General features: G+C 50.4%; 8 protein-coding genes across 8 annotated transcripts; 3 read left to right on the forward strand and 5 right to left on the reverse strand.

The window, feature by feature from the left end:
• The first annotated feature begins 96 nt into the window (after positions 1-96).
• Positions 97-2278, forward strand: V8C40DRAFT_246810 (bifunctional hydroxyethylthiazole kinase/thiamine-phosphate diphosphorylase). Its single transcript, XM_083216183.1, has 5 exons — positions 97-516; positions 685-820; positions 933-1251; positions 1321-1532; positions 1631-2278. Exons 1-5 carry the CDS (start codon positions 231-233, stop codon positions 2181-2183), a joined length of 1506 nt encoding a protein of 501 aa, XP_083072595.1. The 5' UTR covers positions 97-230; the 3' UTR covers positions 2184-2278.
• V8C40DRAFT_246812 (uncharacterized protein) lies at positions 2242-5471 on the reverse strand. The gene is made up of 5 exons (XM_083216184.1): positions 4831-5471; positions 3843-4520; positions 3567-3752; positions 3205-3482; positions 2242-3111 (listed from the first exon to the last, which is right to left on the reverse strand). Exons 1-5 carry the CDS (start codon positions 4926-4928, stop codon positions 2453-2455), a joined length of 1899 nt encoding a protein of 632 aa, XP_083072596.1. The 5' UTR covers positions 4929-5471; the 3' UTR covers positions 2242-2452.
• Positions 5472-6028: 557 nt separating this feature from the next.
• V8C40DRAFT_27305 (5-aminolevulinic acid synthase HemA) lies at positions 6029-8168 on the reverse strand. Its single transcript, XM_083220428.1, has 2 exons — positions 7658-8168; positions 6029-7588 (listed from the first exon to the last, which is right to left on the reverse strand). The coding sequence occupies exons 1-2, from the start codon at positions 7977-7979 to the stop codon at positions 6063-6065; spliced, it is 1848 nt and encodes a 615-aa protein (XP_083072597.1). The 5' UTR covers positions 7980-8168; the 3' UTR covers positions 6029-6062.
• A 795-nt stretch (positions 8169-8963) lies between these two features.
• V8C40DRAFT_246815 (DEAD/DEAH box helicase) lies at positions 8964-15925 on the reverse strand. The gene is made up of 4 exons (XM_083216185.1): positions 15388-15925; positions 10379-15237; positions 9764-10321; positions 8964-9678 (listed from the first exon to the last, which is right to left on the reverse strand). Coding segments are annotated over exons 1-4 (5577 nt in total). The 5' UTR covers positions 15389-15925; the 3' UTR covers positions 8964-9519.
• Positions 15926-16521: 596 nt separating this feature from the next.
• On the forward strand, positions 16522-18471 carry V8C40DRAFT_246821 (glutathione synthase). The gene is made up of 4 exons (XM_083216186.1): positions 16522-16965; positions 17036-17111; positions 17186-17334; positions 17390-18471. The coding sequence occupies exons 1-4, from the start codon at positions 16664-16666 to the stop codon at positions 18411-18413; spliced, it is 1551 nt and encodes a 516-aa protein (XP_083072599.1). The 5' UTR covers positions 16522-16663; the 3' UTR covers positions 18414-18471.
• V8C40DRAFT_246822 (single-stranded DNA-binding protein) lies at positions 18405-19624 on the reverse strand. Its single transcript, XM_083216187.1, has 3 exons — positions 19008-19624; positions 18820-18908; positions 18405-18740 (listed from the first exon to the last, which is right to left on the reverse strand). Exons 1-3 carry the CDS (start codon positions 19289-19291, stop codon positions 18691-18693), a joined length of 423 nt encoding a protein of 140 aa, XP_083072600.1. The 5' UTR covers positions 19292-19624; the 3' UTR covers positions 18405-18690.
• A 1309-nt stretch (positions 19625-20933) lies between these two features.
• On the forward strand, positions 20934-22783 carry V8C40DRAFT_279787 (pheromone A receptor-domain-containing protein; the record flags this gene model as incomplete). The annotated part of the gene is made up of 4 exons (XM_083221286.1): positions 20934-21561; positions 21636-22020; positions 22117-22134; positions 22206-22783. The coding sequence occupies 4 exons, from the start codon at positions 20934-20936 to the stop codon at positions 22651-22653; spliced, it is 1479 nt and encodes a 492-aa protein (XP_083072601.1). The 3' UTR covers positions 22654-22783.
• A 418-nt stretch (positions 22784-23201) lies between these two features.
• Positions 23202-27110, reverse strand: V8C40DRAFT_27372 (TMEM198/TM7SF3 family protein). Its single transcript, XM_083220521.1, has 2 exons — positions 26601-27110; positions 23202-26541 (listed from the first exon to the last, which is right to left on the reverse strand). The coding sequence occupies exons 1-2, from the start codon at positions 26914-26916 to the stop codon at positions 23315-23317; spliced, it is 3543 nt and encodes a 1180-aa protein (XP_083072602.1). The 5' UTR covers positions 26917-27110; the 3' UTR covers positions 23202-23314.
• Between the last annotated feature and the right edge of the window lie 15 nt (positions 27111-27125).

The following is a 27125-nucleotide window of genomic DNA, read 5'->3' on the forward strand; positions in this document are numbered from 1 at the left end:
GGTGAGCTACTTCAACATGGCGTCATAATAAAGCTGATGTCCTATGGGTCCGATCATAGCCGCCTCCCGGGTATCAAATTACGCCCTGCGAGTCTTGAGCAGTTTCCACATCACATTTTCACCTCAAAAAACAACCGCCATTTCTTTCTCATTCACTCAACCATTTAATACCGACTTGATCTTTTCAAAACACTTTTTTGAATATCAATAAAAAGGAATTGAACGGCAAAATGGCACAGGGGAAAGTAGACTACGGCGTCTACCTGGTAACAGACTCGACGCCCGCAATCCTTGGCAACAAAGACCTCACCAGCGTCGTCGAAGCGGCTCTGCAGGGCGGCGTGACGATTGTGCAGTACCGCGACAAGCTGAGCGACAGGGAGACGGCGGTGAAGACGGCGAGGGCGCTGCATGAGGTGACGAAGCGGTTTGGAGTGCCGCTGCTGGTGAATGACCAGGTGGACGTTGCGGTTGAGGTTGGATGCGAGGGAGTGCATATTGGACAGGATGACATGGGTGAGTCTTTATTTCATTTCATTTTTGCTTGTTATTTCCACTGTTGAGGAGCATGAGATGAAGAAACTTCTCTAGTTGAGATTAATTCGCTTTCAATTGGTTGTCGTTGTGACACATATATCATGGGTAACAAGAGAAGCTGACCATTCATGACTCAAAAACAAACAGCATACGAGGAAGCTCGAAAACTGCTGGGCCCCGACAAAATCATAGGCGTCACAGCTAGCTCCATCCAAGAAGCCCTCAAGGCATGTGAAGCCGGCGCCGATTATCTCGGCCTGGGCACCGTCTATGCCACTTCAACGTAAGCTGTCTGACGAGACTTCTCCCCTTCTTTCTCCCCCCTTCTTTCCAACCCCTGATATCTACCATACATACATACAAATGTATAATAAACAACTCACACACAAACACAGCAAAAAAGACACAAAATCCATCATCGGCCCCTCCGGCATCCGCTCCATCCTGCTCGGCCTCTCCTCCGCCGGCCACTCCATCCCAACCGTCTGCATCGGCGGCATCAACGGCTCCAACGCCACCTCCGTGCTGGCCGAATCCAGCGCCGCCCCCGCAAAGAGCCTCGACGGCATCGCTGTCGTCAGCGCCATTGTCGCCGCTGCGGACCCTGCGGCCGCGGCCCGGGATCTGCTTGGAAAGGTCGTCGCCGGCCGGGTTCCGGATGTCATCAAGGCTGTGGCCGCCACGACGCCGTTGTCTCATAACATGACCAACCTGGTGAGTTTCTGACTTTGAAGAACAGAGAAAATCATAAAAGGAATATTGACTGATTGTATTAATGCTTAGGTCGTGCAAAACTTCGCTGCCAATGTCGCCCTTGCTGTTGGCGGAAGCCCCATTATGGCCAACTACGCCGAAGAGGCCGCTGATCTGGCCAAGCTGGGAGGCGCCCTCGTCATCAACATGGGCACCGTGACGCCTGAAGGCCTGAAGAATCATATCCAGGCACTTCAGGCATATAACGCCGCTGGAGGGCCCGTCGTGCTCGACCCTGTTGGGTATGTCCATGATGCCCCTTTTGCCCCCTTCCCCCTATTCAACTTTTCTTCGCTTCATATATCGTTTTGATCATAATGCTAACATCACACGTCTACAGTGCCGGAGCAACCTCCATCCGCCGCAACGCCGTCAAAACACTCCTCTCCTCCGGCAAATTCACCGTCATCAAGGGCAACGAAGGCGAAATCCAGACCGTCTACGGCGCCTCCGTCACCCAGCGCGGCGTCGACTCCTCTTCATCCCTGACCATCCCCCAGCGCGCCTCCCTCGCCAAATCCGTCGCCCGCAGCACCGGCGCCGTTGTCGTGCTGACCGGCACCACGGACGTTGTTAGTGACGGCGTGCGGACGCTGCGTGTGGACAATGGGCATGAGTTTTTGGGCAGGGTTACGGGCACGGGATGCACGCTTGGGACGACTATTAGTGCCATGGAGGCCGCGTTTCGGAGTGATCCGTTGATTGCGGCTGTGGCGGGCATGGTTTTGTTTGAGATTGCGGCGGAGAGGGCGGCTGTGAGGGATGATGTACGGGGGCCGGGGACGTTTGTGCCGGCTTTTATAGATGAGCTGAGTGCAGTTCGGACAGAGACGGCAAAGGGAGACGTTGCATGGCTAGCAAAGGCCAAGATTGAGGCTCTGGCGGTAGAGTAAAAAGTGTAACTAAGTATTAAGTTAGAGTGGCTGATATATAAACAAATAAAAGGAGGACAGAAAGTTATAAGATATGATTATGAGAAGAGAAACCCTATGATGTATGTTCCCTGCCGGGCTATAATACAAAAATGCTAATATAATCCAATGCCCATTTCTGCTCGCTTCAATAATCAAAACGCCTGACAATACCACTTTGTCCAGTCTGTGGATCGATCCATAAACAACTCTTGATGCTCCAATCTTACAAGCCAACCAAAAACACCATATTAAAACGCATCCATCACCATCGGCTCCCCATTCAAGCTCCACGCCGTGTCATTCATAAAGCTCTGCCACAAGTCATCATCCAAATCCTCCATCCCCACCATCATCCACCCCGGCCCATCCTCTCTCTTATTCACCACCGACGGCGGCGATAACGACGCGGAATCACTGCTACTCCTCACATCCATCTCCATCCCAAGTTTCTGCAGCTGCAAATCCACCAAATCCCTACCGTACTTTAACAATTTGTACATCCTATCCAGCGGATCCTCCTCCATCCAACGATCGCTCTCCCTCCGCGCCACCACCGCGCCCACAACCTCAACCTCCCGATCCAACATCTCCCTGATGCCCAGCTCGGAAACGATATACCTGGGGTCCCACCCGGGAAGCCGTATGATGAGCATTTTGATGCCCGTGATGATGGCGTAGGCGAGATCCGAGGCGTTGAGGCCGAGGAAGTTGCGCTGCTCCTTGTCGCTGAGGTCGCAGCACTTGACCGCTGCGTGGGCGGTGTAGAAGCGGCGGAGGGCACGGAGACAGGACCAGAGGAGTTGAATGCGGTCTTCGAGGGAGAGGCCGACTGAGGAGCAGTGGGAATCGGAGATGGACATGTCGGCGAGGAGGATTTCTGATATGGCCATGTGACATTGGATGGTGCCTACAAAGATGTTAGAATGTTGATGGCCATAGGTATATTCATGGAACAGAGTGTTAAAGAAAAGAGGAGAGAAAAGGAATGAAGAGAACTTGCCATTGTCAACAAGATGAGCTGGTAACGATGCCCGATATGCATCAATCTGCTCCTGGAACGTCTGTATCACCATCGCCAGGGGCAGCTGCATCGGCTGCGGCTGCGTAGGATCAAACGTCATGGCCATGGATATCGACTGCGACAGCATCTGAATCTTGACGAGCTTCGCCAAGTATATATCAGAGGGATATTCCCCCGGCGAAGTAAGCATGTTGCAGAAATTGTCTAGTTGTGAAGTGTTTATAAAGGCATCTGCCTTTTTATTCGTGTTGAAGACGCTGTTTCGTATTGTCGTTAGAAAAATGAGAGAGGCAATAGGGTTTGAAAGCTGGTATTCTTCGTCTTAGGGCTGCTGAACTTACATGGCGTTGACGTAGTATGTCCCCACGTATGCTCGTGCGTATTCTAGCTCTCCCCATCTGATCTCGTCTTTGCTGGTAGGGCCGGTGGCGCCACATAGACATCCGGTATTGGCTGTATTTAAACTCATAGATCTTGCGAGGAAGAGCAGATTGGTCAACTGCGCACTCCTCAAGGCAAAGTTGTGCCTGTTTCAGGTGAAACTACTATTAGCATCGCCATATCCTGAAGCAAGGGGGTTGCAGTAAATCATTAGCGACAAAAAAGACTTCACTCACCAGCCGATTATCAACAACAGTCCCTGTAGAGTCTCAAGTCTTTTACTCCCTTCCATCACCATCAACCTCCCCAGCTCAGTCATCACCTCCTTCCCCAACCGATGCTGTCTCGGCCCATCAACGAAGCAGCTCACCATCATCACCACGCTCCACAAAAACGGCCTCTGTCGACGTAGCTCCGCCGCCGTCAAATGCTTCGGCACAACCACAAACGGCGCCAAGGGCGCATGCGTATCATGAAACTGAAGCAGCAGCGCCTCCGCCTCCGCAGCATCGGGCCACAGCCGATCAACCGCAACATAGTCGTTACTCCCGGCCTCGGAGCTCCACCCCGAAGCCTCGGCACTCTCTGACCTCGGCGACGGGAACATATGGTCAAACGTGACAATGTTATCGCACTTTGTCTTCTGCCGCCGTTGCGGACACTGTCCCTGTCCGTGGGGCCGTTCAGTGAGCGACTGGCCATTGGTTGACGAGGTTGATACCGACTCCGGCCCCGTCGAAGACGACGACGGCTGCTTGGGCCTGGGGTTTACAGCAACGACTCCATCGACAAACTGCGACGACAACTCGTCCAATCGCTTCTCCAGCTCGGCCACCCTGGATCTCTTCGGCGCCTTTTTGGCTCGGGGCGGGGCGGGCCGCTGCGAGACGCATTCCTTGTTTAGTCTCTGGCACCTAACAACAACAACACAGGCAAACGTTATTAATAAACCAAAGTCCTGCCGTAACACACAATAACGTAAACAACAGCAAAAGTCAACCAAGCCCAAAGAGAGATAGGATAGGGAAATCACTCCGGAGCCGCACTGACAACCAAAAAGAAAATCCCGTCCCCGGGTCCCTCCGAGAGAGGAGGGAACAACAAACACACCCCACGCACGTACATACATCTCCCCTCCCCTCCCCCCCGGGATCGGGCTCCGGAGGAATACAAATACAAAGCACCACCACGGGCAGACTCAAATTCAAGAGAGCTCTCACATACCTTTCACACTTGCTGCTCCTCTCCGGGCCGGGAATGCACCGCGCCTTGGCCTTTGCACATGTCGTGCAAGCCTTCGGACCTTTATTAGTGAGCTCCATCGCCGGGGGGCCGGGACGGTAAGGTCTTTTCTTTGATGCTTGCTTTCTGGGGATACCGAGGTCTCTCTCTCTATTATTTTGTGGAGGGCTGGTTCGCTTGTACTTTTTGGATTTACACACAAGGTATTGGAAATCCCCGGTGCAAGTACTAGGTCTTTAAGTTAGTTACGGAGCCCTAGATGGCCTTTGCTCCGTAAGCTCGCCGCGTGGAGTTGCTCCGTCTTGATATCACGGAAGAGTAAAGTATGGTTGATAAGTGATAAGGAGACAGACAAAAGAGAAAGACACCAAAAACAAAAAGTAAGTTGGGCGATGGTGTGAATTTTTAGCACGGGGAATCGAAACAGGCAACCATTCATCCAGTCAGCAACACGTCCCAACAAACAAGCAGAGAGAGAAAAACAAAAGTTGCCAATGTACGAGAGAGAGAGAGGAAAGGGAATCTCATTCATTCGGGGGGCTTCTGCAGAAACGGAACGATCCAGAGAAGGGCTCCATGAAGGCCTGAGAGAACGGAGAGTCGGAGTTGAAATTGCACCGGACGTCCGTCTCGGAACTTGTGGGGCTGAGTTCCGCGGGTTGCGGTTGACAGTTGACAGTTTGACATCCGAGACATTTTTCCAGCTCCGGGGATGCTAGGCCGAATGGGGAGACGGGCACTGTACTCGTACTCGTACATACAGTTGTAGCAGCTGCGAGACATTCCATGGCAAAAGTGACAGCCAACATGCAGCATGTGGGAATGACGCAGTTTGCAATCATGGGCGTCTTATTGGCCAACTGGAAAACGTTCAATTAAAGATTTCATTTACACAAGGCGTTAGTTCCAATCCAAGGCGATACGAGTAAGTACACGGAGTTATACAAAGTACGTCATCACAAGATGAATATAGATGGACACAGACACAGAAACACAAGGCACAATGCAGAGGGACACAAGAAAGGTTATAGGCGGCATCGTATACGACGCCAAAGAACTTATTTGTATTCGTCATCCCATCTTGTATGCAGCTTTAGCTGTCGTGGGAGCATCAAAAAAAAGTGTCATCAAAAATGTGGCTATATAGAGAAAGGAACTTGATTTGCAGCTGGCTCGAGGCAAGCCGCGGCCATCGCATGGCGACACTCGGCCATTTAAGCCGAGACATCCATCACGCGGTTGGCGTTGTTTTCCTCGCGAGCGAGCAGAGCCTCGGTGATGCCATTTTCAGGAACACCGGCGGCCTTGGCCTCCTGCGTGGCCTGCTCGATACCCAGCAGCTTATCAGTCCACAGAGGCTCCTGGACGTTGTCCGGTTCGCCGACGCCAATGAAGCCACCCTCGGCAGCCCATTGCGAAGTGCGCTTGATATCAAGGCGAGTCCAGATCTCGTCAAGAGCGGTCACGAGCTTCTCGCGGAGCTCCTTGTTGTGGCCGGGGGTGGGGGTGACTCGGAGACGCTCCTGGCCAACGGGAACGGTGGGGTAGTTAATGGCCTGGACATAGATCTTGTAGTCCTGGAGGAGAAGATCCGAGGCCGCCTTGGCCAAACCAGCGTTGCCGACCAGGATGGGGATAATGTGAGACGGGTTAGGAATGACGGGAATGTCGCGAGCGTTGAGCTCCTCCTTGACGGCGCGGGTGTGGAGCTGCTGCAGGCGACGGTCGCCATCGTAGGCCATCTGGTACTCGATAGAAGCCCTGGCGCCGGCCATTGTTGCCGGTGGCAGAGTCGAGGTGAAGATGAAGCCGGGAGCGAGCGATCGGATCATGTCGACAAACTTGGCGCTGCCAGCAATGTAGCCACCAACGCATCCGTAGGCCTTGGCAAGAGTTCCGGTGAAAATGTCAATGCGGTCCATGATGGTTCCACGAGGCCTGCCGTTGGCATGAGCCTCCCAATCCAGGTGCTCGGCAACACCAGCGCCGGTTGGGCCGTACATGCCGACAGCGTGAACTTCATCCAAAAAGGTGAGGGCGCCATACTTTTCAGCCAAATTGCAAATCTCCTCAATCGGTCCAATGGAACCGCACATGCTGTAAACGGACTCGAAAGCGATAATCTTGGGGACGTGCAGAGGCAGCGACGCCAGCTTGGCCTCGAGATCTGCAATGTCATTGTGCTTGAACACAATCTTCTTGGTTCCAGAATGGCGGATGCCCTGGATCATGGAAGCATGGTTTAAACTGTCAGACAGGATAACACAGTCTGGGAGTTTGCTGCCAAGAGTAGCCAGAGTGGCATCGTTGGCAACATAGCAGGAGCTGAAGACGAGGGCCGACTCGGTGGCGTGGAGCTTGGCCAGAGTCCCCTCCAATTCAACGGCATGCTTGTTGTGTCCAGAAATATTCCTAGTGCCTCCAGCACCAGCACCATACTTCTCCAGAGCCTCGTGCATGGTATTGAGAACGTGTTGGTTTCCACCCATGCCCAGGTAGTCATTGGCGCACCAGACGGTCACCTTGTCCTCCTTACTGGCCATGTGGGCAACCGGGAACTCCTTGGCGAGACGATTGATGTTGTTGAAGTAACGGTACGATTTGTCCTTGTGCTTCTTGTCCAGTTCGGACTGGTAGAAATCCTCATAGGAAAACTTGCCGGTTGAGCTGAAGACGGACGGAGTCGCGGTGATCGGCGGCGCATCTTTACGGGCTGCTACGCCGGGAGGAGGAGGCGGCGCTGCAACAGAACAAAAATGTCAGTTGAATTGATTCACAATTGCAATTGTATGCTTTAAGTAAAACTTACCATTCTTGCGTCCCTCGAGAATTGGGCTCTCCACAGCCCGGGCCTCCTGGTTGCGGCTCGTGTGAAGCCTGGCCTTGCCGGTGGTCTTGGTCTGCGCCGAAAAGGCACGAATACCAGCCGCAGCGCCGTACTTGGACGACTGGACAGCCATGGCCTTGCCCATGACGGGGCAGCGGTGCGCATACAGCTGCAGCTTGGACATGGTGCCGCCCAATGGCGAGGCCTTGGGGCGAGCCACCGTCGACATGGCACGCAGGGTCGCGGGCGATGCCGACTTCAGGAACGGGCACATGGCCTTGGATTGACGCAGGACGCTATCCATGGCGAAGAAGTTGGTGTTGATCAGATGTTCGCTGGTTGCAGGATTGACGATGAGAGAAGCCTAGAATTCGGGTTGTTCCAGGTTCAATGTTGCAAAGTAAGCGTGGCAACAATTGAGGAAGCTGGGGAAGAGAAAAGAGAGAAAAAATAGCCCGTGGTGTTTAGTCAGTGGTGAGACGAAAAAGCGGAGGAATAGTCCAGCCACAGAAACCCCGTGTCAGGTCGCCTTTCCAGATTTGTCTGTCCACGGCACAAAGCACAAGCACAAGCGGTTGCACTGCGCTTCGAGTCCCTGCAATTGCTTGCAAGAAAAAAAAAAGAAAATAGAGATACTTGTCCAGTCGATGCGAGTGGAGGAAAAAGGAAGAAGAAATAGAAGATGCAGAAAAGTGGAAGACAATGGAAACTCATCCATCCGAGGCTCGGGGACAGCGCCAATATCTATTCCCAGACAGTCTCAGACTCAAGACTCACTAATACGACACCACCCCACAACTTGACTTCCCGAATGCCGGAGTCCCCCAACATACATCCAGTACTGTACTCATACAGTACGCCCCAAATACGCCCTCTCAGCTGCCATTTTACGCCTCTGGCGATTCCGGCCTCTCGCTCGCTGCAACTTCTAGAAGCCCCTGCAAAACCCGCCCGTTATAGCGCGTGCATCCCAGCCAGTCAGCCGTCAGACCAACCCGCTCGCCTCGGCGTCCCTCGGGTCGTCTGACATTGCCTCGCTGCTGATTGGCCGACCTTCCAATGCCCTGCATCTTCGGATCTCCGGTTAGGGTCCATGGCAGTTGGGAAAAGACGTTGAGCCCTTTTTGTCTTTGCTTGTAGTCCACTCCGTATATTCTCCGGTTTTACGGAGTGCAGCCAACCTTGTCGTCATTCTCGTTGCCCGACTGCGGGCTACATGCATTGCATCGTTGTCCTTTACTTGCTCAGCCGTTATTAGTGCTTTAAATGTGTAATTCTCACTTGTCAAGTCCAAATGTTCTGCATCAATTCTCCATTGCCAATGACTCAAATTGCTCACTTTATGGACTGATGCTCCCAGTCCTTCGTACGATTTCTGCTGTTCTAGACCGCATACATCCACTAAAAATCGCCTTGCCTGCCCATGCAGCACAATCTCCATTTCCTACATGTATATCTTCTTCTCCTGTCCTATTAGCTAGCGGTAAATAGAGAGACTCCAAAAATCCCATCCCGTGCTGCTCCAGAGGTCTGCAACGAACTTGGTAGAATCGAATACCATCCCTGATAGAGAAGAAGAAAAAACGCCAAACCACAAGGCCAAGCAACACCCGCATTCTCGCCGTTATACTCCGTATGGAGCATTGGTGGGTATCTCGATTTTACATAAACTGACATGAGACTAAAAGGAGCACAAGAAGCACCAAAAAAAAAAAAAGAAAGAAAAAGAGGCTTAAAAAGTTTTAGCCGCCCAAACGCCGCACTCCGCCGCATGAATGCCGCAAACACCGGAATGAACCCGCCTCACCGTCCTCAGTATTGTATCGTATGCGCACGTTTTCTTCTTAAAGGTTTTGGCCGTTGGGCTGGTGGAGTGCATTGTTTGCCCATTGAGGTAGCCGAAAGCGACGCTCCGTCCTTTTATCGGCTGCTCGCCGCATTACCTGCGCATCTTCGGTAGCTCGAGCCGAATGTGGCATCGGCCGATGGATATTGTTCAAGTTCTGTTAAACCCCGGTGTAAGCAGAGAGCATATCAAACACAGCCAGGAGGAAAACATGAATAGGAAGAAAATAATGACAAACCTACACTTGGGTCAGGTGTCTCAAATACCCGTCTTAATTGGGCCAAAAAGTCCTTCTCCGAATGACCGTTCATAATTGCGATCCTATTTTGGATCTCCTCTTCCGGCGCTGCTGCTAGGTATGTTGGTGTGCAATGGCCCAGTACTATCGCAAGCATAAACCGGCGATTATTTCGTATATGGCTCAGCAGGAGGCGCCATCGAGCGTCGTCGGGGAGAAACCCATGGCCCTGTGCTTTTTGGGCCACGGTAATTCCCTCGGTAAGCATTCTTGCTACATCAGGCGGATTATCTTTGATTTCTGAATGAGCTTCTATCATTTTAGCCAACTCCTTCTCGAAATCGACCTTAGCATGACTTCGAGGCTGGCTGAACAATGATGCCCCTGTGTTAGTCGCAAGTGCCGCAACTGTTGGCGTTGATCCTACTTCTTGTCCTATTTCCCTTGCTGTACCATTCGATGGCGTGATTGGAAAGATAGATGGAGCATTAGATTTCAGGATATGTGTGTTTGCCCCGGTCATTGGTAACGGGGCTGATGACGAAAACTGCGGCATGTGCGCCTTTGCTCTAGATATTAGTCATGGGCTCTTGGTGACGAAGGATCTCGCATTACTTACTTGAGGGCCAAGTGGCATGACACCATCTGCCTGTGTTTGCGCAACTGGCATAGGGTTTATGTTTGATGCCGCTGTTTCGTCATGAGCAAGGCCCGGTGGCGGACTCAACTGTGGTATATACAAGTCCATCAAGCGTGCGTTGACAGCGGCCATATCAACCCTAGAGGGCCTGGCGGCTTCAGCCATAGCTCGAATCTGTTCTGCTCTTTGTTTCTGGTCCAGCATCATCCTGTACTTCTCAGGGTTGGTGTGCCTCATCCGCTCCAAGTCGTGCAGCTCTTGGGCGTATTTTCGCTCTTCAGCTGTCAGTTCATTGGTGGGGTCTTCTTCTTCAAATGTATCTGTCGAGATAATTTCGCGAATGGTACCTCCAGGTTGAGAATGCTCGATGAGCTTGTCCAGTATTCTGTCTCGACCTTTAAAGACTCCGAGGTCCTTGGCTGGCTTCGGTTTTATTGGCTGAAGCAACTCCCCTACTCGCTTGCCAAAGCTAACGGGGTTCTTCTTGTCTACCACGCGTGACGCGAGTTGCATCTTGAAAACAGTCTTGTTTTGCAATGCCTCCTCAAAAGCTCCTGAAACCACAAATTGATAGACATATACCGTCTTTTGTTGCCCAAATCGGTAGGCTCGTCCCACCGCTTGTTGCTCTGTCACCGGATTCCACTTGAAGTCAAAGATGACTACACGGTTGGCACCGTAAATGTTAAGACCAACGCCACCAGCCCCTGTGGAAATGAGATAGATCTCTTGCTTTCCAGTATTGAAAGCTTTGATCTGCTCCTGCCGCTTGAATGTGGCCGTGGAGCCGTCTAGGCGACATACCAAACGCCTCTGCTGCTTGAACAAATTTTCGAGATAATCCAAGGTAAGAAGAGAGTGGCTAAACACGAGAACCTTGTCTCCTATAGCACGTGCTTCATCTAGAATCATGAGAAGAAGATCAACTTTTCGCGACAGAGCAGGATTGGCATTATCAGCCTTGCTTGTCTCCTTAAGAACACTAGAAATCATACTCTGGGGAAAGGTTATCGCCGGAGCTTTGGTCTTCTCACTGCAATCGTCGTCTGTGTCGTCTTCATCTTCGTCAAGTTCTTTCGGCTGTGCCGCCGCTGGTGTCCTTGATGATCCTGGCACATCTGCCTTGGACGACATTTCCAACACCTTTTGCCTGAAGCAACGGGGATGATTGCAGATGAGCCTGAGGTGATCTGTGGCGCCAAATACCTTTCCCTGTTTCGAATCTGCCAAATACGGCACCATTTCGGCCAAGTAGAGGTTGTAGAGTAGTTTCTGAGTGGGGGTTGGCTCAACAAATAGGACGAATTCGTACTTGGCAGGCAGCTCATGTTTGACACTCTGAGTGGTGGCTCGTTGCACTTTGGGTGCTACATTGAGCTTCAATACTTCCAGCATTTTCAGGGCTTTTCGTTTTTCTTCCCTTGTACTGTCATGCCACAGGCCGCATTGGATTGGGTTTTCGTATATGTCTCGGAATTCTTGTTGAGGGCCGAGGAAATTCGGCGCCACCCAGTTGATCATCCAATAGTACTCTTCGACGTTGTTGGACAGCGGCGAGCCGGTCAAGGCAATTCGGCTTCTAGTGCGAAATTCCTGGCAAGCTCGGTGAATCTTCGATTCCGGATTCTTCATCACATGGGCCTCGTCACATATCACCATGTTGGGCGACTGTGTAAGTATCTCCCGCATGTCGTTTTTTGACCGTTCAAACAATTTGTGTCCAATAACCAACACTCCGCCATCTCGCTCCCAGGTCTTGATAATTGACATGCGTTCATCCACTTTCTGAGCTGACTCGACTTTGAACACATTGCCGAGTAAGCCTTTGGGGGACCACATCAATATCTCGTCGAGCCAATTATCGACCAGGCCAGCGGGGCATAGGATAAGTGACTGCGACTTTCTGAGTTCTTGGGGAACCTGTGAACGCACAGATTCATCAACTGAGTTTGCAGCCTCGGTCACAGCTACCAGAAATGTGATGACTTGCATCGTTTTCCCTAGGCCCATGGTGTGAGCGAGGAGACAGCCCTGGCGAGTCTTTCGCTCCTTTGCGTCGAGGACAATTTGGTCCCACAGAAACCGCACTCCATTGATCTGATGATCCTTTATGCGCTGTCCGATATCATCGTTCACATAAATGAATGGTTGGTCGTCCTCCTTGCTTTCGTTGATAATGACTCGAGACTTATCCACAGAGAGAGCGTTTGAGTTTGCTAGAGTAGCTCGCACTTTCTCTCGGCGAGCCTCAATCTCTGCAGCACGTTTCATCTCTCGTTCTCGAAGAGCAACGCCCTCTTTATTTTGGATAATTTCTTTGACCACGTGTTTGCGCACCTTTGAGGGCGTATCGGTAACGCCAAGCTGATGCTCATCAGCTTCGTCTAGCCCTATTTCGTCGTCAAAGGCATCGGTTCTGTAAATTTGGTTGCTCTGTGGGAATTGGGGCGCCCACTCTTTAATAAACGCATGGAAAGTAGAGAAGAAAGCCTTTGCGCGATTGATTCTGTTCTTGTCTGTCTTGTCCAAAGCCACGATTCGCTTATCTATCAATTGACGGCACCGCGTGCAGCTCAAGAAGAGTTTTGTGACATCAAATGCAACGGTCGTTGTCTCTTCTTTTCCAATATCGGACTCTTGGGTAAGAGGATTCGTCTGGTGGGAGTGTATTGAAGCCTGCCAAGCATCTTCTGCCGTATTGTCTTGCATTAATCGAAGAATCCATTCACGGCGAGTCTGTGGAAGCTTCCATAGCAGACAGAGAACCAATCTCCAACGATCTTTCTGCTTTGCCCAGTGCCTTGGAGAATGTTCACCGATGGTCTGTAGGCTACCCAGATGATCCATAGGCGGTACCACTTCGGGCAAAACGATTGCTAGCAATGACTTTTCTGCGATGACACCAGCTTCTCGCACTTCACGCTTAACCGGAGATGTCAAATCAATGTATTGTATCGCCGATTTACTGTCTGTGATTTGTTCATCAGACTCCAGAAGCGTAAGATCGATGACCATGTCAGATTCAATATCAGATGGTATGTGACTTGGTCGAAATGGTAGCGATTGGGGAACGTCTTCAAAAGACTCTCTGTCGGCCATGAACAAGTCACCTTTATCGCCATCATCAGGCATAATTGAATTCATCTCATCTTCATCGCCATTATGAGGCATAAGGAATTCCTCTTCATCAGGCACAATGAATTCACCTTCATCAGAGCTAGTCAGCACTTCGTCGTCGAAAGGATCCAGGGGAGTCTTTGCGGTAGATGATTTCGGCTTTGGCTTTGGCATATCCAAGGGTTTAAGCGGGGCTTCGCGCTGTTCCAAAAGCTCAAGCAGCCATGTTTGATACAGCTTGTCGCTCAAACTCTGCTCCATGACACTTGCTTGCGTTCGGACCTCGCGCTCCGTTTGCCAAGTGTTGTCGAGTATTTCGGCATAAAGCTTCTTTATCCGCGCTTCATAACGCAAAACTTCTCTGCGCACCTTAAATCTCTTCTCCTTAGTCCTCTCTCCTCGCGTAGACTTTTTCCAGATTTGGTAGGCTTTGAGATTGTATTTAGGCAGCTTTGTTTCTTTCCATCTAGCTTCCATGGCAGCCATCTCTTCCTTCAAGATGGATCCCACGCGCTCTGTGGAGAATTGGCGGGCCTGTTCACGCTCCCTTGCAGCAGTCTCTGCGTTCTCTTCATCAATCTCTCGCTGCGTCTCTTCATCCCAAGAATCTGGCAGGTCGTCAAGATTAACCACAGACCCACTTCTGTCAGAAGGGGTCGGAGACCTAACAACAGCAACACCCCGTTTGAGCGCCGCTTCTTTCTTGGAGTTTTTACGTAATTGCCTTCGTATGATGCTGTTGGTGACAAGTCTTTTCCCAGGATGTATCGTGTATTTTGAAGACACGACGGCAAATCCGCCATTGACATGACTGATCCGAGGGACGTCAGGAGAATCAATATGAGATAGCACAGTTTGTCGATGGCGGCCTTTTTCGCCTAGGTAGGCATAAACAGGGGAAATTCCTGTAGCGGGACGCTCGTCATTATTGCTTTGTTCCGGAACTGTGTCCACCAAATTTAATGGTGCTGTTTGCGTCAATGCAAGTGAATCCGAATCAGCCAGAGGTTTCGTGCTCAAGTTTGTTGGCGCTAATCGTCTCCGCTTAGAAGGCTGTTCTTCGCTTTGCTGAGCAGGCGGCGGGCTTTCAATGAGATTAAGAGGAGGAACAGATGCAGAGTCTGCCTTGATACAATGATCTGTGTCTCCATTCGTTGTTTGCATGATACAGTCCCCGTCAAACTCTGCAAAGAGGTTATCGAAGGATGTAACATCTTGAACATGTCTTGAATTCATCCCTTGCTCTTGGTCTGTCTCATGTTTGGCTGGATTGCCATGTGGGCCTGAATTTGGTGATGCATATGAATACAGCTTCACGGGAGGTGTATTGGCCATCTCGCCTTTGACGTCACCTCCTTCTTCGTCGAGGTTGGTCGCATCGCGGCTCTCTTTCAGCCATTTTTTCTTCCATGAACGAAAACCTTGACTTCTCGCTTGGAAACCAAGAATTGCCTCTGCTAGACCTGCCTTGCTGCGCGCAGTGGTTATGCCGAGAGCTTCCTGCAGCTCTCTCCTTCCAAAAAGAAGCTCGTAGGTGAGTAGTGTTCTTCCATCGATGTCTTCAGTAGCTAGCTTCGCGGCCAACGCAGCCGGATTTCTGACCCATAGATGGCTTTGAGAACAGAGTTCCCTTGAGAGAGTATCTGGGTCCCAGTAGAACGGATCACTCTGGATCGCAGTACCCATCAGGGCCACGGGTGCAGTCAATGCGAACGAATCCACTATCAATGTGTTAGCCAGTAACATCTCATAAGCCCGAGAAAGATTTGCTAGTCATTTCATCTTCAAATAGAAAGAAGAGCGAGGTTCCAACCAAGGTTTAATGTGACGTAAACAAAGATTGTGGTGCAGGAAATAGAGAGCCAACTCACTACTGGGATTTCTCCCGCTGAAAGCAGCGTGTGCATTAGAACAGAGAGATGACGGTTTTGTGAAGAGGGGAAGGAATCCTTGAAACAGGTCGAAACAGTCGAGAAGAAGATTAAAGAGAGATGAGTAAAAGGAGAGATGATGGGATGAAAAGAGAAAGATGGAAATGATAAGAGATGGGAGCGTGCTTGATATCTGAGGTTGTGAGGAAGAGGAATATTAAATGGCCCGTGCCCTCTCTGGATCAGCGAGAAACGCAAATAGAAAGTAAAAGAACCGCAAACAATTCCAGGAATCTTCCTAGAAAACAACAAGAACAAAGAAATGCAACCCTGCACAGACTGTTAATGACCAGATGCGGGCTGCGTGCTCACAAGTTTGTTTGCTGCGGTGATCGCATCTGTGCAGGCTCGATACGCGTTGGCTCGAGTTTGTTGGTTGAGAAAAGAGAACGATTCAAGCACGCTCTCACGTGACTCTCGAATGCGCAAACCACAGATGCAGCGAATCAACTCTTCTCCTTGTATATGCCCAGCTGCCACGAGCGCGGCCAGGCGCTTTATATCTATGGTGTTGTTTGGTTTTTCCGTATGTTCTTTTTCTTTGAATTATTTTTTTATGCCGGCCTCAGCCCACCAAAGCTTAAAAACTTGACGGCCCGGTGTCAGGGCGTCTCAGCCATGGCAGTAGTGCCAAAGCGGGAACTGCTAGGGAGGCTAGTATGTAGTCTAGGGTCTCAGACAAACGTGGTTTACAGGGGACTGGCGCCTAGTTGGGGGAGCTGATAGGCGATCGCGGGGGCTGAGGCGGGCACTGGGTTGCGCTGCGTCTGGACAAGGCATCTTTTTTGCAGCGATGATCCAACGACAGAACAGACAGATAGGCATATTGAAGAGTGGAAGAAGGACGAACAGCTTAGAGTTGTTTATTATAATTCTTCTATGCATATGTGTCAATATCAACTTGATATAGTGCAGTTCTATATGAATTTTAATTCAAGTTCATCAAGATGTCTCTCTACTCTCTGGAAGAGCGAAGAAAAAATTCATTCAAGACGCAATTAATAAGCCACTCAGCGACATCGCGCCCTAGCATCAACGACCCATCCGCTCAGCCTATCCAAAGACATGGACACTGCACTCTTACACAACCAACAACCACACTTGAAACTTCTTCACCACAACTACCGGCCGTATTCCAGACCAACAGCCTCCAACTAGCCAAGCTTTCTCTCCGCCAACGAGGCCTCCTACCCGCCTCGTCTCATTCTCAGCCGTCATGGCTTCTCTCACGAGCGGGGCATTCCCCCCACCACTGAAAGAGACTGAGAAGAATGCTCTCGTCGAGGTCGTCAAGGACTGGGCCATTGCCAATGGCCTCGCTGTGCGGTCGCCCCCCACGGTTGTTCCAGCTGAGACAGATCCAGCGGGCATCACGGCCATCAACGTCCCCGTTACTCTATTCCCCAGTCCGTTCCCGAAGAAGTGCTTCGAGCAGGGCCAGGCAGTGCAGCAGACTTACAATGAGCTGTATGCGGCCGTGAGTCGTGACGAGGCATTTCTGGAGCAAACAGTCAAAGAGTGAGCGGCAGCAATAAACATCTCATCTCTTTTGTGAGCTTCATCAAACTAACAGAGGTAATCTGCTTAGGGTCATAGATGGTGACGACTTCATCCGCAACCTGTGGGATGTTCATCTCAAGGTCAAGGCTGAGGGCTATACTCAGGTATCTACTACATTACCCTATAAAATTAGTTCACATCTATGAACGTCATACTCATCCATCATCCTCATCTCTAGCCTCTATCCTTGGGTCTGTTTAGATCAGACTACATGGTTCACCAAGACAGCTCAACGTCTCCTCCATCCGTCCAAGCGAAGCAAGTTGAATTCAACACCATTGCCGCATCTTTCGGTGGTCTCTCAGCTTACACCTCAAAGCTACATAAGTCAGTCTATACCTCATCTTTGGATATGATCGCAGGAGCTAAATCCTCCCCATAGATTCCTTGCTGATACCGAGTACCCCCTACTCCAAAACGCCTTGGCACCCAACTCACTCGACCTTCCGGACAACCAAAGCATCCAGGGTCTGGCCGGCGGTATCCAAGCTGCTTTTCACGCATACCCCAAATCAGAGCTAGGTCACGCCAAGTGCGTCATCTTCCTGGTCCAGGGCGGCGAGCGCAACATCTTTGACCAACGCCATCTGGAGTACCAAGTCACCCAGTCATCACCGACGATACCAGTTTTCAGACTCGCCATTGCCGACATCCTCAAGCACACCACCCTCGCCGACACCCCGAAGCGCCAGCTCCTCTACCATCTTCCCCGTGACCCCTCCAAAGTCTTCGAAGTAGCTGTCATCTACATGCGATCTGGTTACCACACCAATGACTACCCTGATCAAACAGCCTGGGACGCCAGATACCACCTAGAGCGATCTGGTGCGATCAAGTGCCCCAGCATCCTCACCCAACTCGCCGGTACGAAAAAGGTCCAGCAAGTGCTCGCCACTCCTCGGCCATCATCCGCGCCGTCTGTCCTCAGCAAATTCATCGACGACAGCACGCCAGCTGCAGCCGAGCTCTGGAAAACGTTTACCAACATTTACCCCATGGACACATCCGAGGCCGGTCTAGAAGCACGCAGGAAGGCCCAAGATCCCGAGCTTTGCAAAGCATACGTTCTCAAGCCCCAGCGAGAGGGTGGAGGCAACAACATCTACCGCAGCGCCATCCCAGAGTTCCTCAAGACGCTGCCAGAGTCCCACTGGAGCGCATACATTCTCATGGAACTCATTGTACCGCCTCCGGTTTCAAACATCATCCTTCGCAACGGCCACCTAGAGGAGGGTGGCATCATATGCGAGTTGGGCATATACGGTACTTGTCTCTGGAATCAGGGCACCGGTGAGATACTCCACAACAAGGGCGCAGGATACCTGCTCCGTTCAAAGGGAGACCAGAGTGAAGAGGGAGGCGTTGCTGCAGGGTACGGTTGCATGGATAGCGTGAGCTTGGTGTAGAAAGCGAATAATTAGAATCAAATCAATAAAGCAAAATAAAAGCCAATATAACTTGTCATCACAAACATGTGGGTGATTCGTAGTAGAGATGCTCCGGCAAACTAGCCTTGGGAGCGCACATCGCATAGAAGCTAGCAAGAGAGCCGAGAGTTCATCCACCATAACAGATCGTACATCATATCATCAGGCAATACAGTTACATAGTAGGCATCCATCCGCCACTTAATTCGCCAAACACCGATCCCGACCAGTTGCAGCCAGCCACGTTTGTATCGATTTACTCGCCCTGCTCAGGGAGCGAGGGGCGCTTCAGAACCTCAATGTTGCCTGCAGTTGTTTTCACCATTGAGTTAGCAAGATGCTGGGACTATATAGCTTCGTGGTTTTGAAGAAGAGGGTGGCTTACGCTGGATGATGCTGAGGCCTTGTCTGTTCTGGCCGTTGGAATCGGTATAAGTGTTGATGGACGCATCGCCCTCGACATAGACCATGGAGCTAGTAATCAAAGTTCAATATCAGCAGCTTTCCTCGTAACAGATATTTTCATCGCCCTTTCGCGACCAAACAGAGAATAAAGCAGAACAAATAACATACCCCTTGGGCAGACCCATGATAAACTCCCTGCGGGGACCCTCGACGAAGCCAGTGACGCGGAACCAGCTCGTTTGACGAGCATCCTTGGGCCCACTGTTGCTCGCAACGGTGTATCTGACGTATTCCTTCAGGCTCTCCCCAGAGCCGGCAGTCATGCCCTCGGGCGAGTCAGCCAAGTGGCCGATGATGGTGATGCGGGCGACGGAGCGAGGCGAGGTGGTGCTAAATGCGCGAGCAGCTCCCGCAGTAGCGACGGTGGCGCGGCGCAGCAAGAAGGACGACATTGTGATGGTAATCGACGCAAAGACGGAAAGTATTGGAGAAAAAAAAAGTAGTTATGGAAGGGTAAAGAAGAGCAGCAGCAAGAGGTTTTCGTAGCTTTGGTTGTTGTTTTTCCGTTTGCTCTTCTCCCTCGTCAAAACGAACGGCCCGCGATAAGATCAAGGACCCACGCCCAAGCTCTCTGAGCAGTGATTGGATGGCGGGGTATTTTTCCGGCCCCCGGTTGTGAGATCAACACGCCAGAATGCAGAAGCTCCCCCTTGCACAGATGCAGGGCATGTGGTTCATATGCCTCTAAAGGGATGTATCGCTATATGAGGTACCTTGTAGCTTCTGGCAGTCGTCACTGCGGGGGTGACTAGCACATTGCTCTGTTTTTAGCAGTTTTAGCAGGAGCAGCCATGTACCTGGCAAGTATCCGGGCTATCAATGTAAGTCAGACCTCACATGTGCAGCAACAACAGCAATAAACAACACGTAAATAATACTCAGCATAACCCTACCGCGAATAATAGCAACACAACTATGTATAACTCGTGAATGTAAAGACATAATCCTATCAAACACACTTCGCCCCAATCAAATTCCATCTCCGGTTGCCTTTCCGCTTCTCCGGTGAGCCTCCAATCCTCCCTCCACCAAACCCATCACAACAACCCAAACTCAAGTCAACCTTGAAGCCTCCCCCTTGTCACGGCATCAAACAGACTGCCCACCCTCCAAACTCTTACTAAATCCAGTAAGCCACAGCCGTCTCTAATCCTAATCCTCCCCTATTTTTTCTATTTTTTCCCACGCCTTGCCTCCAATCCCAAATCCCGGGAGCCGCTGCCGCTGAAGGCGGGATGGCGGGCGCACAGACTTTCCCAATCCGGTCGTCAATAGACTCCCAATACGGCTCTCAATAAACGCCTCCAAACTGAGACAAACTTCACAAAACTTGCTTACGCCGTGTGATTGCCCGCGCTGTGATGCTTCATCTCCAGGCGCATGTTAATTAAAATATGTACTTTACTTGCTTTTTGGCCTGCGCTGTGCAGGCTCGTATCCCCTGCAGTGCCTGCTGAGAAACCACCTGCAAGGAAATGAATGGGCTGCTTCGAGCTGGATCTTGAACCTGGTCCTTGATGCCGTGCTTCTCCCCCCTTCGCAGGCTGCCGCTGCAGTTTGCTGTTCTTTTAGCGGTCGATAGTTTTATCTTGGCCAATTGTATGAGCTGGTGATTGGGGTTTTCTTTTTATTCGGATGGGCGTTTTTTATCATTTTGGAGGTTCAGGTCGCTTAGACGCTGTTCGTAATGAAACGTCCTCGAGTGCTGTTGCTGTGCCTTATTGTCTTATTGACTGTATAAAATTCAATTGCTCGACTCTCTTTTGTCGACCGTTTACCTTTACCCAGTGATGTGTTAATGAACTTGGATTCATCTATGCAAAGACTCTTTTTCTTTCGCCTGCCTTCAAAAGTTGTGCGGATTTCTCTTCATCAGCGTCACTCTTCTTCTACTTCTTCTTCCTCTCTTTATATATCATCATCTTCATCAGTATCACCATCTCCTTCTTCGTCATCCACCACAAGTCTGTTCAACATCACGATACCAACCCATCATCATCATCATCAACTTCTCTCTCGATCAATCCTGTCATCATGAGTACCACCATCCCCCTCTATCCCATCACCCCTGATTTCTCCATCTTCATGCTTGGTCCACCCCCAACCATCTACACCACTCCCTCCCTCACGGTCAACCTCGTCTGCCGCATCTTCTTCGGCATCCTCGCCAACCTCATCTGCCTCATCCCCCTTCAACTGCTCTACCGCAACGGAGAATTCGCCGCCGTCGTCTTCATCCTCAACATGGAGTTGGAGAACCTCCGCAACATCGTCAATGCTCTCATCTGGCGCAACGACGATGTGGAATCATGGTGGCCTGGTTACGGTTTGTGTGACGTCGACGGTCACCTGCACAACTTTTGTATCAGTCTCTACGCCACATGTCTCCTGGCCATCATGCGGAACCTGGCCATCCAGATCGGTAGTCTGAGAGCCAACCCGCCATCTCGGAGGGAGAAACGAAGACGTAACATTATCCAGGCTCTCATCATATTCCCGTTGCCTCTGGTGCAGGTTGCCTGGACGTATCCTCTTGCACAGCAGCGATATTACGTCGGCACCTTGGTTGGGTGTTTCTGGCCGACTGCTTCTGCTTGGCCTACTATCGTCTTCGAAATTCTCCCACAGGCAGTTGTGTCTGTTATCACCGCCGGCTATGCGAGTAAGTATAACAATCAATACCCAAAATACACAGCTCAATAAACATCCTGAGTCATCCGCTAACATCTCTCCTAGTCTTCATTTACATCCGCTTCCGCCAGATCACAAAGTCAACTCAGTCTGCTCTCTCCAGCAACCCCCTTGCTCACGTCCGCAACCAACGAGCCCGCCGCCGCCTCTATCTCATGGTCATCTCCATTCTTATACCCTTCCTTCCTGTCATCCTCGCCCTGGCAGCCATCAACATCGTCAATACGTTGCCATTAGAGCCTTTCGACTTCAAAGCCATCCATAGTAACGAACGATCGGTCCCCTGGAACACTATTATGTATCTACCCAGCAGCCAGATAGGATGGATGTTTACGAACATCTGCTACGTACCCATCGTAACAGCGATACCGGTATTCGTCTTCTTCGGCATGACCAAAGACGCCATGAACTGCTACCGAGTTATTATCTTGTATGTGGGGCTTGGGAAAGTGTTTCCAAGTCTATACGAAGAGTATAATCCTGACTCAAGGGCCCTGGCCTCGATGTCTAACGGTTGTTCAAACAGCAACACGGCATCAACAAGGTAATTACTTTTCAACTAATAGTCTACTACTTCAAACACAGAAAAAGAAATGCTAACCAAGTCGTTACCAGATCCTCCAAAAAGAATACAACCTCCTCGGGCATCCTCTCAAGCATATTGTCCAACCAAACTACATCGTCAGCTCTCCAACAACCTCTCCCCACAGCATCTCTCCCCATACACAACCAAGACGTCCCCATTCAATTGCCTCAGCCCAACCCATTTCTCTTCCGCACCCGCCTCAACTTCTCTCTTCCATTCAGCCTTTCGCTCTTCAAGGCCCCGGAGACAAAGACATCTTCAACTCCACTGGAACCACTCAGTTATCAACCCACTCACCAATCCGGTTGGTCAGACGAGGAAGCCAAGCTCTTTGTCCCTCCTTCAGCTTCTGCTTCGGGACAGACTGCTTCGGACGATAGAGGTAAAGAAAACGATCATCTTACCATCACGGCTCTTCCACCAGTGCTAGTACTCGACTCTACACTGGACCGGTCCAATAGCGAAAGGAAACATTAGATGTGTTATTCATATCGCTCTGGTGGCTATGGGTATGCAGAAAAGGAGGTACATTTCTGTTTCCATGAAGCGCAGTCTTTCTAAGCCTTTTAATGTCTTCGCCTGTTTCCCCCCCCACCCGAAAGCATCCAACTCATGAAACCTCTCTTGATATATACAGTATTATAACACAAGTGTGCAATGGACATAATGAGGAAAGGGAAGAGAGAGCTCAGTCGTATCATATTCACTTGCTTCATTCACGTTTTCAGTTAGCTAGTGTCATGAAAAGGAGGAGCTTAACACTAAGTTATAGTCGCTAGTAGCAATTTATATCTCCCATTTTTCCTCGAATAATTCAGCTAATTGTTCGTGCAAGTCAAATATATTTGTATTATTTTATTATATTTTTATTCTTTCTCTCTCCATGTTCTAGTACAAGCGAGTGTAATGTAGATGGCCCGCGACTACTACCTAGGCCGGGCTCTCATCCGAAGCCATACCGCCAGCATCCCTTTTGTATCCATCCAAAGAAAAAGAAATTGGTATCGCCAGCATTATACGTCTTGGTAATCAATCACATCAACACAAACAAGAAAATAAATATAGAACCTGGGTGAAACCCCTCTTGTATGACGCCATATTGGCTCAATATCCGACAACTCCTGATTTCCTTGATCATTTATGCATCTCTTGCAGCACTCTGCATCTTGCGTATGACTTCTCGATGTGCCTCCAGGAGGTCACCACTCCGCATACGACTGTCAAACATGCGATCATTCCATTCCTTTTGGCGTCTCTGCATCTCCCTCCGCTGCATTTCGGCTTCCTTCTTCTCCATCAGAATAGTGCGTTGCACTTCTATGTCGTCAATAAGAGTAGACGTCGATGCAAAAGGTGTCTCGCGCCCCATACTGTTGGGTACACCAGGAGTCATAGATTGAAGGTCGTGAGCTATAGACTGTCTGAAGTTGGCAAGCTTTGTCTCTCGAGCTACTCCTGAGACCATAGATTCTCGCTTCGGCTGGTGGGAGTTGAATTGCGTATTGCCCGAAACCTCAACACCACTACTGGTGCGATTCAGTCTGAAATTCGATGGCGGCAAATTTGTCATGCTACTCTGGCGTAGAATTTCTCTCCGTCGATTGAGTGGAAGATCATCAGGGTCGGGACTCAGTACTTGGCCGTATACGGGATAGTTATGGAGCGACTCAGCATCACCAACAGATCCTTGCGTATCTATAGGAGGAAACTCGGACACGTTGTAAACAAGGTTGCCCTGTGACCTACTCCGGAGGACAGATTCTCGTTGACCAAGCAAGGTATTAGGGTTAGAAAAGGATACAACGCGAGGCACTATGGGCCGGAAAGGTGTCGAATTCGATTGCGCACGATCTTGTTGCATTGCCTCTTCGGAAATGGGTATACCAGTTGCCTGTACGCCATCCTGTTCTTCGACAATTGGAGCAAATCCTGTGGAAGTACGTCGCAGGGTTGGTGAGGCTGGCTGGAGAGAGGCATCCATGAGGGGCGATCCGGGGCTTCCATTAGGGCTCGCAACATTTGGAGGCACTGCAGTTGAAATAACCACATTAGAAAGACGATGCTTCTTTTTGCCGTTTCTGTGGCTCGGTTGAGCGAAAGAGACTTGTGTTGTCTTAGAATTCGATATCTTGGCGGCTGGGGGAGAGATGATCTCGCCAGTGACAGTCTTCTGAAGGTCCTCCACGTCGACATATCTGGGGACCTCTTGAGCATCTTGTTCAGATGCATATGGCTCGATATAGATGGCTTCAGGTTCCGGGGTATCCGCATGGCTGAGATGTTTGGTCCACTCGTTTGTTCTATACGAAAGGGCAACTCTGGACAAAGATTCAGGCAATCGGTCCTTGGTCAGACTAACAAGATTCGAGGTCGCTGAAGAAAGGGATGTGGCTTTTTCAGTGGGCTCGAGCGGCTTTAAAACCTCGGCGCCATTGCTTCCAGTTGCTGTAGATTCCTGCTCGCGAGGCAGCGAACTTTCTTCGTCAACGCCAGCCGCATCCTCAGTTTTAGCTTCTAAGCTCTCTTTACCCTTTTCCTGGTTCTCATCCATTTGGCTTGGCTCGATATCTTTTTGTTGTAGTTCTGTGTCTGATTTGGGCGCGATACTTTGCTCGGCATTGTTCTGGGATGCCTCATTATCCGCCTTGGTACCATTGTTCTCAGCGACAATTTCTGTTTCCGTCTTTTTTAGTTCTCCAGTCTCTTCAGCGTCACCCAATTCTGCGGTAATCTCGATACTCCTTCTTTGCTCGTTGCCAATGACTGAACTATGCGCGTCATCATCGCTCGAGCTGTCGTAGTCAACAGTTGCAGCCAGGGACGACTGGTCATCATCGTGGTGGGGAATGACAACCGGCTCAACTAACTCTTCAGTACTTTCGCCAGTCTCTAATTGACGCTCAGAGGAAACATTTTTCTTCTGCTGGGACAAACTTCTCAGAAGCGTGACTGAACCTTGTGAGACCCTCTTGACAAGAGAATCTCGTGGGAGAGATGCGGGTGCGATAGCTTCGTCGTCAGCAAAAGTTGCAACAGAAGATCGATCGCCAACGGATTTCAAGTCGTCTTCGCTCGGAATCTTGAAGGGCAGGGGTACAACTTCAGGTACCGTTGTGACGTGCCTCTGTTGAGAGTTACCATCGGCCTCCGAGCTTGCTTGGGAGGGTTGTTTCCCTTTTGCCACATCCCCTTTTGAGGCGGATCTCTCGCCATCATAAGATACTGCGTCAGATTCTGGGAAAGTTACAACTTTCTCCTTGATCTCATTTTCGTTGTCGTTTGACGACTCCATTATCTCATCTGCAGCCACTCGCACCATGACCTTGACGCCCTTGGCTTTTTCGGAGTACACAAGCCCATCTGAACCAGTATGTGCAGCACTTGAGTCTGAAAGGTCTGCCATCTCGATACCATCAGCTTTGAGGCCTGTATAGGCAGATCCAGAGTATCCAGCGGGAGAGCTCTTGCTGTTGCTGGCACCATCGGTGCCATCCGAGTATTGTGAAGCTGTACTTTTGCTGTTGACCAGGACTCTGCCTGCATAGACCTTTTCCCACTCGACTCGTTCTCTTGCTGCTTGCGCTTCGATGTTGCGACCAACAATCGTTTCTTCCTCCTCCAAGTATCTCCGGCTCTCGGCAAGACTTGCGGCCTTTCTTTCGCGCTTCTCTCGAACCACTTTCCAAAGTTTCACTTGGGAAACGATTCCAATCAAGCAGATTATGACGATGGCTGCAATCTCGACTCGAATGCCTCTGGTGATGGGATAGGTGTCTGCACCGAGGGGGAACAGGTTATCATTGAGATTCCAGATATAGGCCCAGAATTCTTTCAGTCCGGCTCTGCTGTAGCAGTCAATGCCCAAAACAATGGCCGTCGCGCCTCCAAAGGACATCAAGAAAATCATGGCCCAATCCCGAGTATAGCGACTGAAATAAAAACAGAAGCCAACGACAGACATGCAGGAGATGAAAATGGCTCTACCGATCGTATCGTGTATCAAGCCTCCAGGTGCCAAACAGAGGAACCACATACTGAGGCAAAAGCCGCCCAGAGCACACCCCAAACCTTCGGTCAAATCTTTGAAGATCAGTGATGCTCCGCCTAGTGCACAACCAGACAAGGTAACGGCAACGACATATGCTCCCTGAATACCTAGACTGACTGGGACATTCATGATGTAGACGATAAGAACCGAGATTCCAAGTGCAGTGAGAAAGGCGGCCGAGAAGAAACAGTTAATCCATCGATTTTTGATGCCTACTAGGGTGTAGACAAGACCGGTGAGCATCAAAATGACGCCGGCAACACCCCATCCTGGAGTTATGGTAGGTTGGATTGGTAGATGGCCGGCCGGGATCGTTGCTAGCACGCTCTATATCAGCACAAACTTCAATCGATAGAGGATAGAGACTTGTTCTCACTGTTAAACAAGGTCGAGCTATTGAGAGGTGCCTCTGGAGCAATCGACGTCGTTGTGATTTGAATTGTCGTCTCCGCAGAGGCAGTTGTCTCGGGAGCCTTTGTGATGGTTGGCTCTTTAGGGCCGTCTGTTTGTTTGTGCTCGTCATCCGGCTTTTTGGTAGCCGAGTGCTGAGAACTTGGCTGTGGGCTGGATAATGACACAGTGGGTGATGAGATGGAATGTTCATCTCGTCTCAGCGCACGAAAGCCCTGGGCTGTGGCCAATTGAAAACACAAGAGGCATACGAGTGCCTGTAGCCTCACCATCTTCAACATCCTCGCTGTACCAGCCCGATCACGGGTACCGCCAGCGGTAAATGTCGAATCTTCTAGTATCAGAAAAGGCTCCCGCTTATATCTGCCGGTTCACAAAAGCATTATCCGAGAGCTACTGGTTGTAGCAATAAGGGTAAGAAAGGATTACTTTGAATGAAGCGAAGGAGCAAAATCACGAAAGAATGTATCGTCAGGTCGGGGTAATTACA

The sequence above is a fragment of the Trichoderma camerunense genome, assembly GCF_050948025.1.
Source record: "Trichoderma camerunense strain CBS 138272 chromosome Unknown V8C40scaffold_10, whole genome shotgun sequence".
In the NCBI taxonomy this organism is placed as follows: Eukaryota; Fungi; Ascomycota; class Sordariomycetes; order Hypocreales; family Hypocreaceae; genus Trichoderma; species Trichoderma camerunense.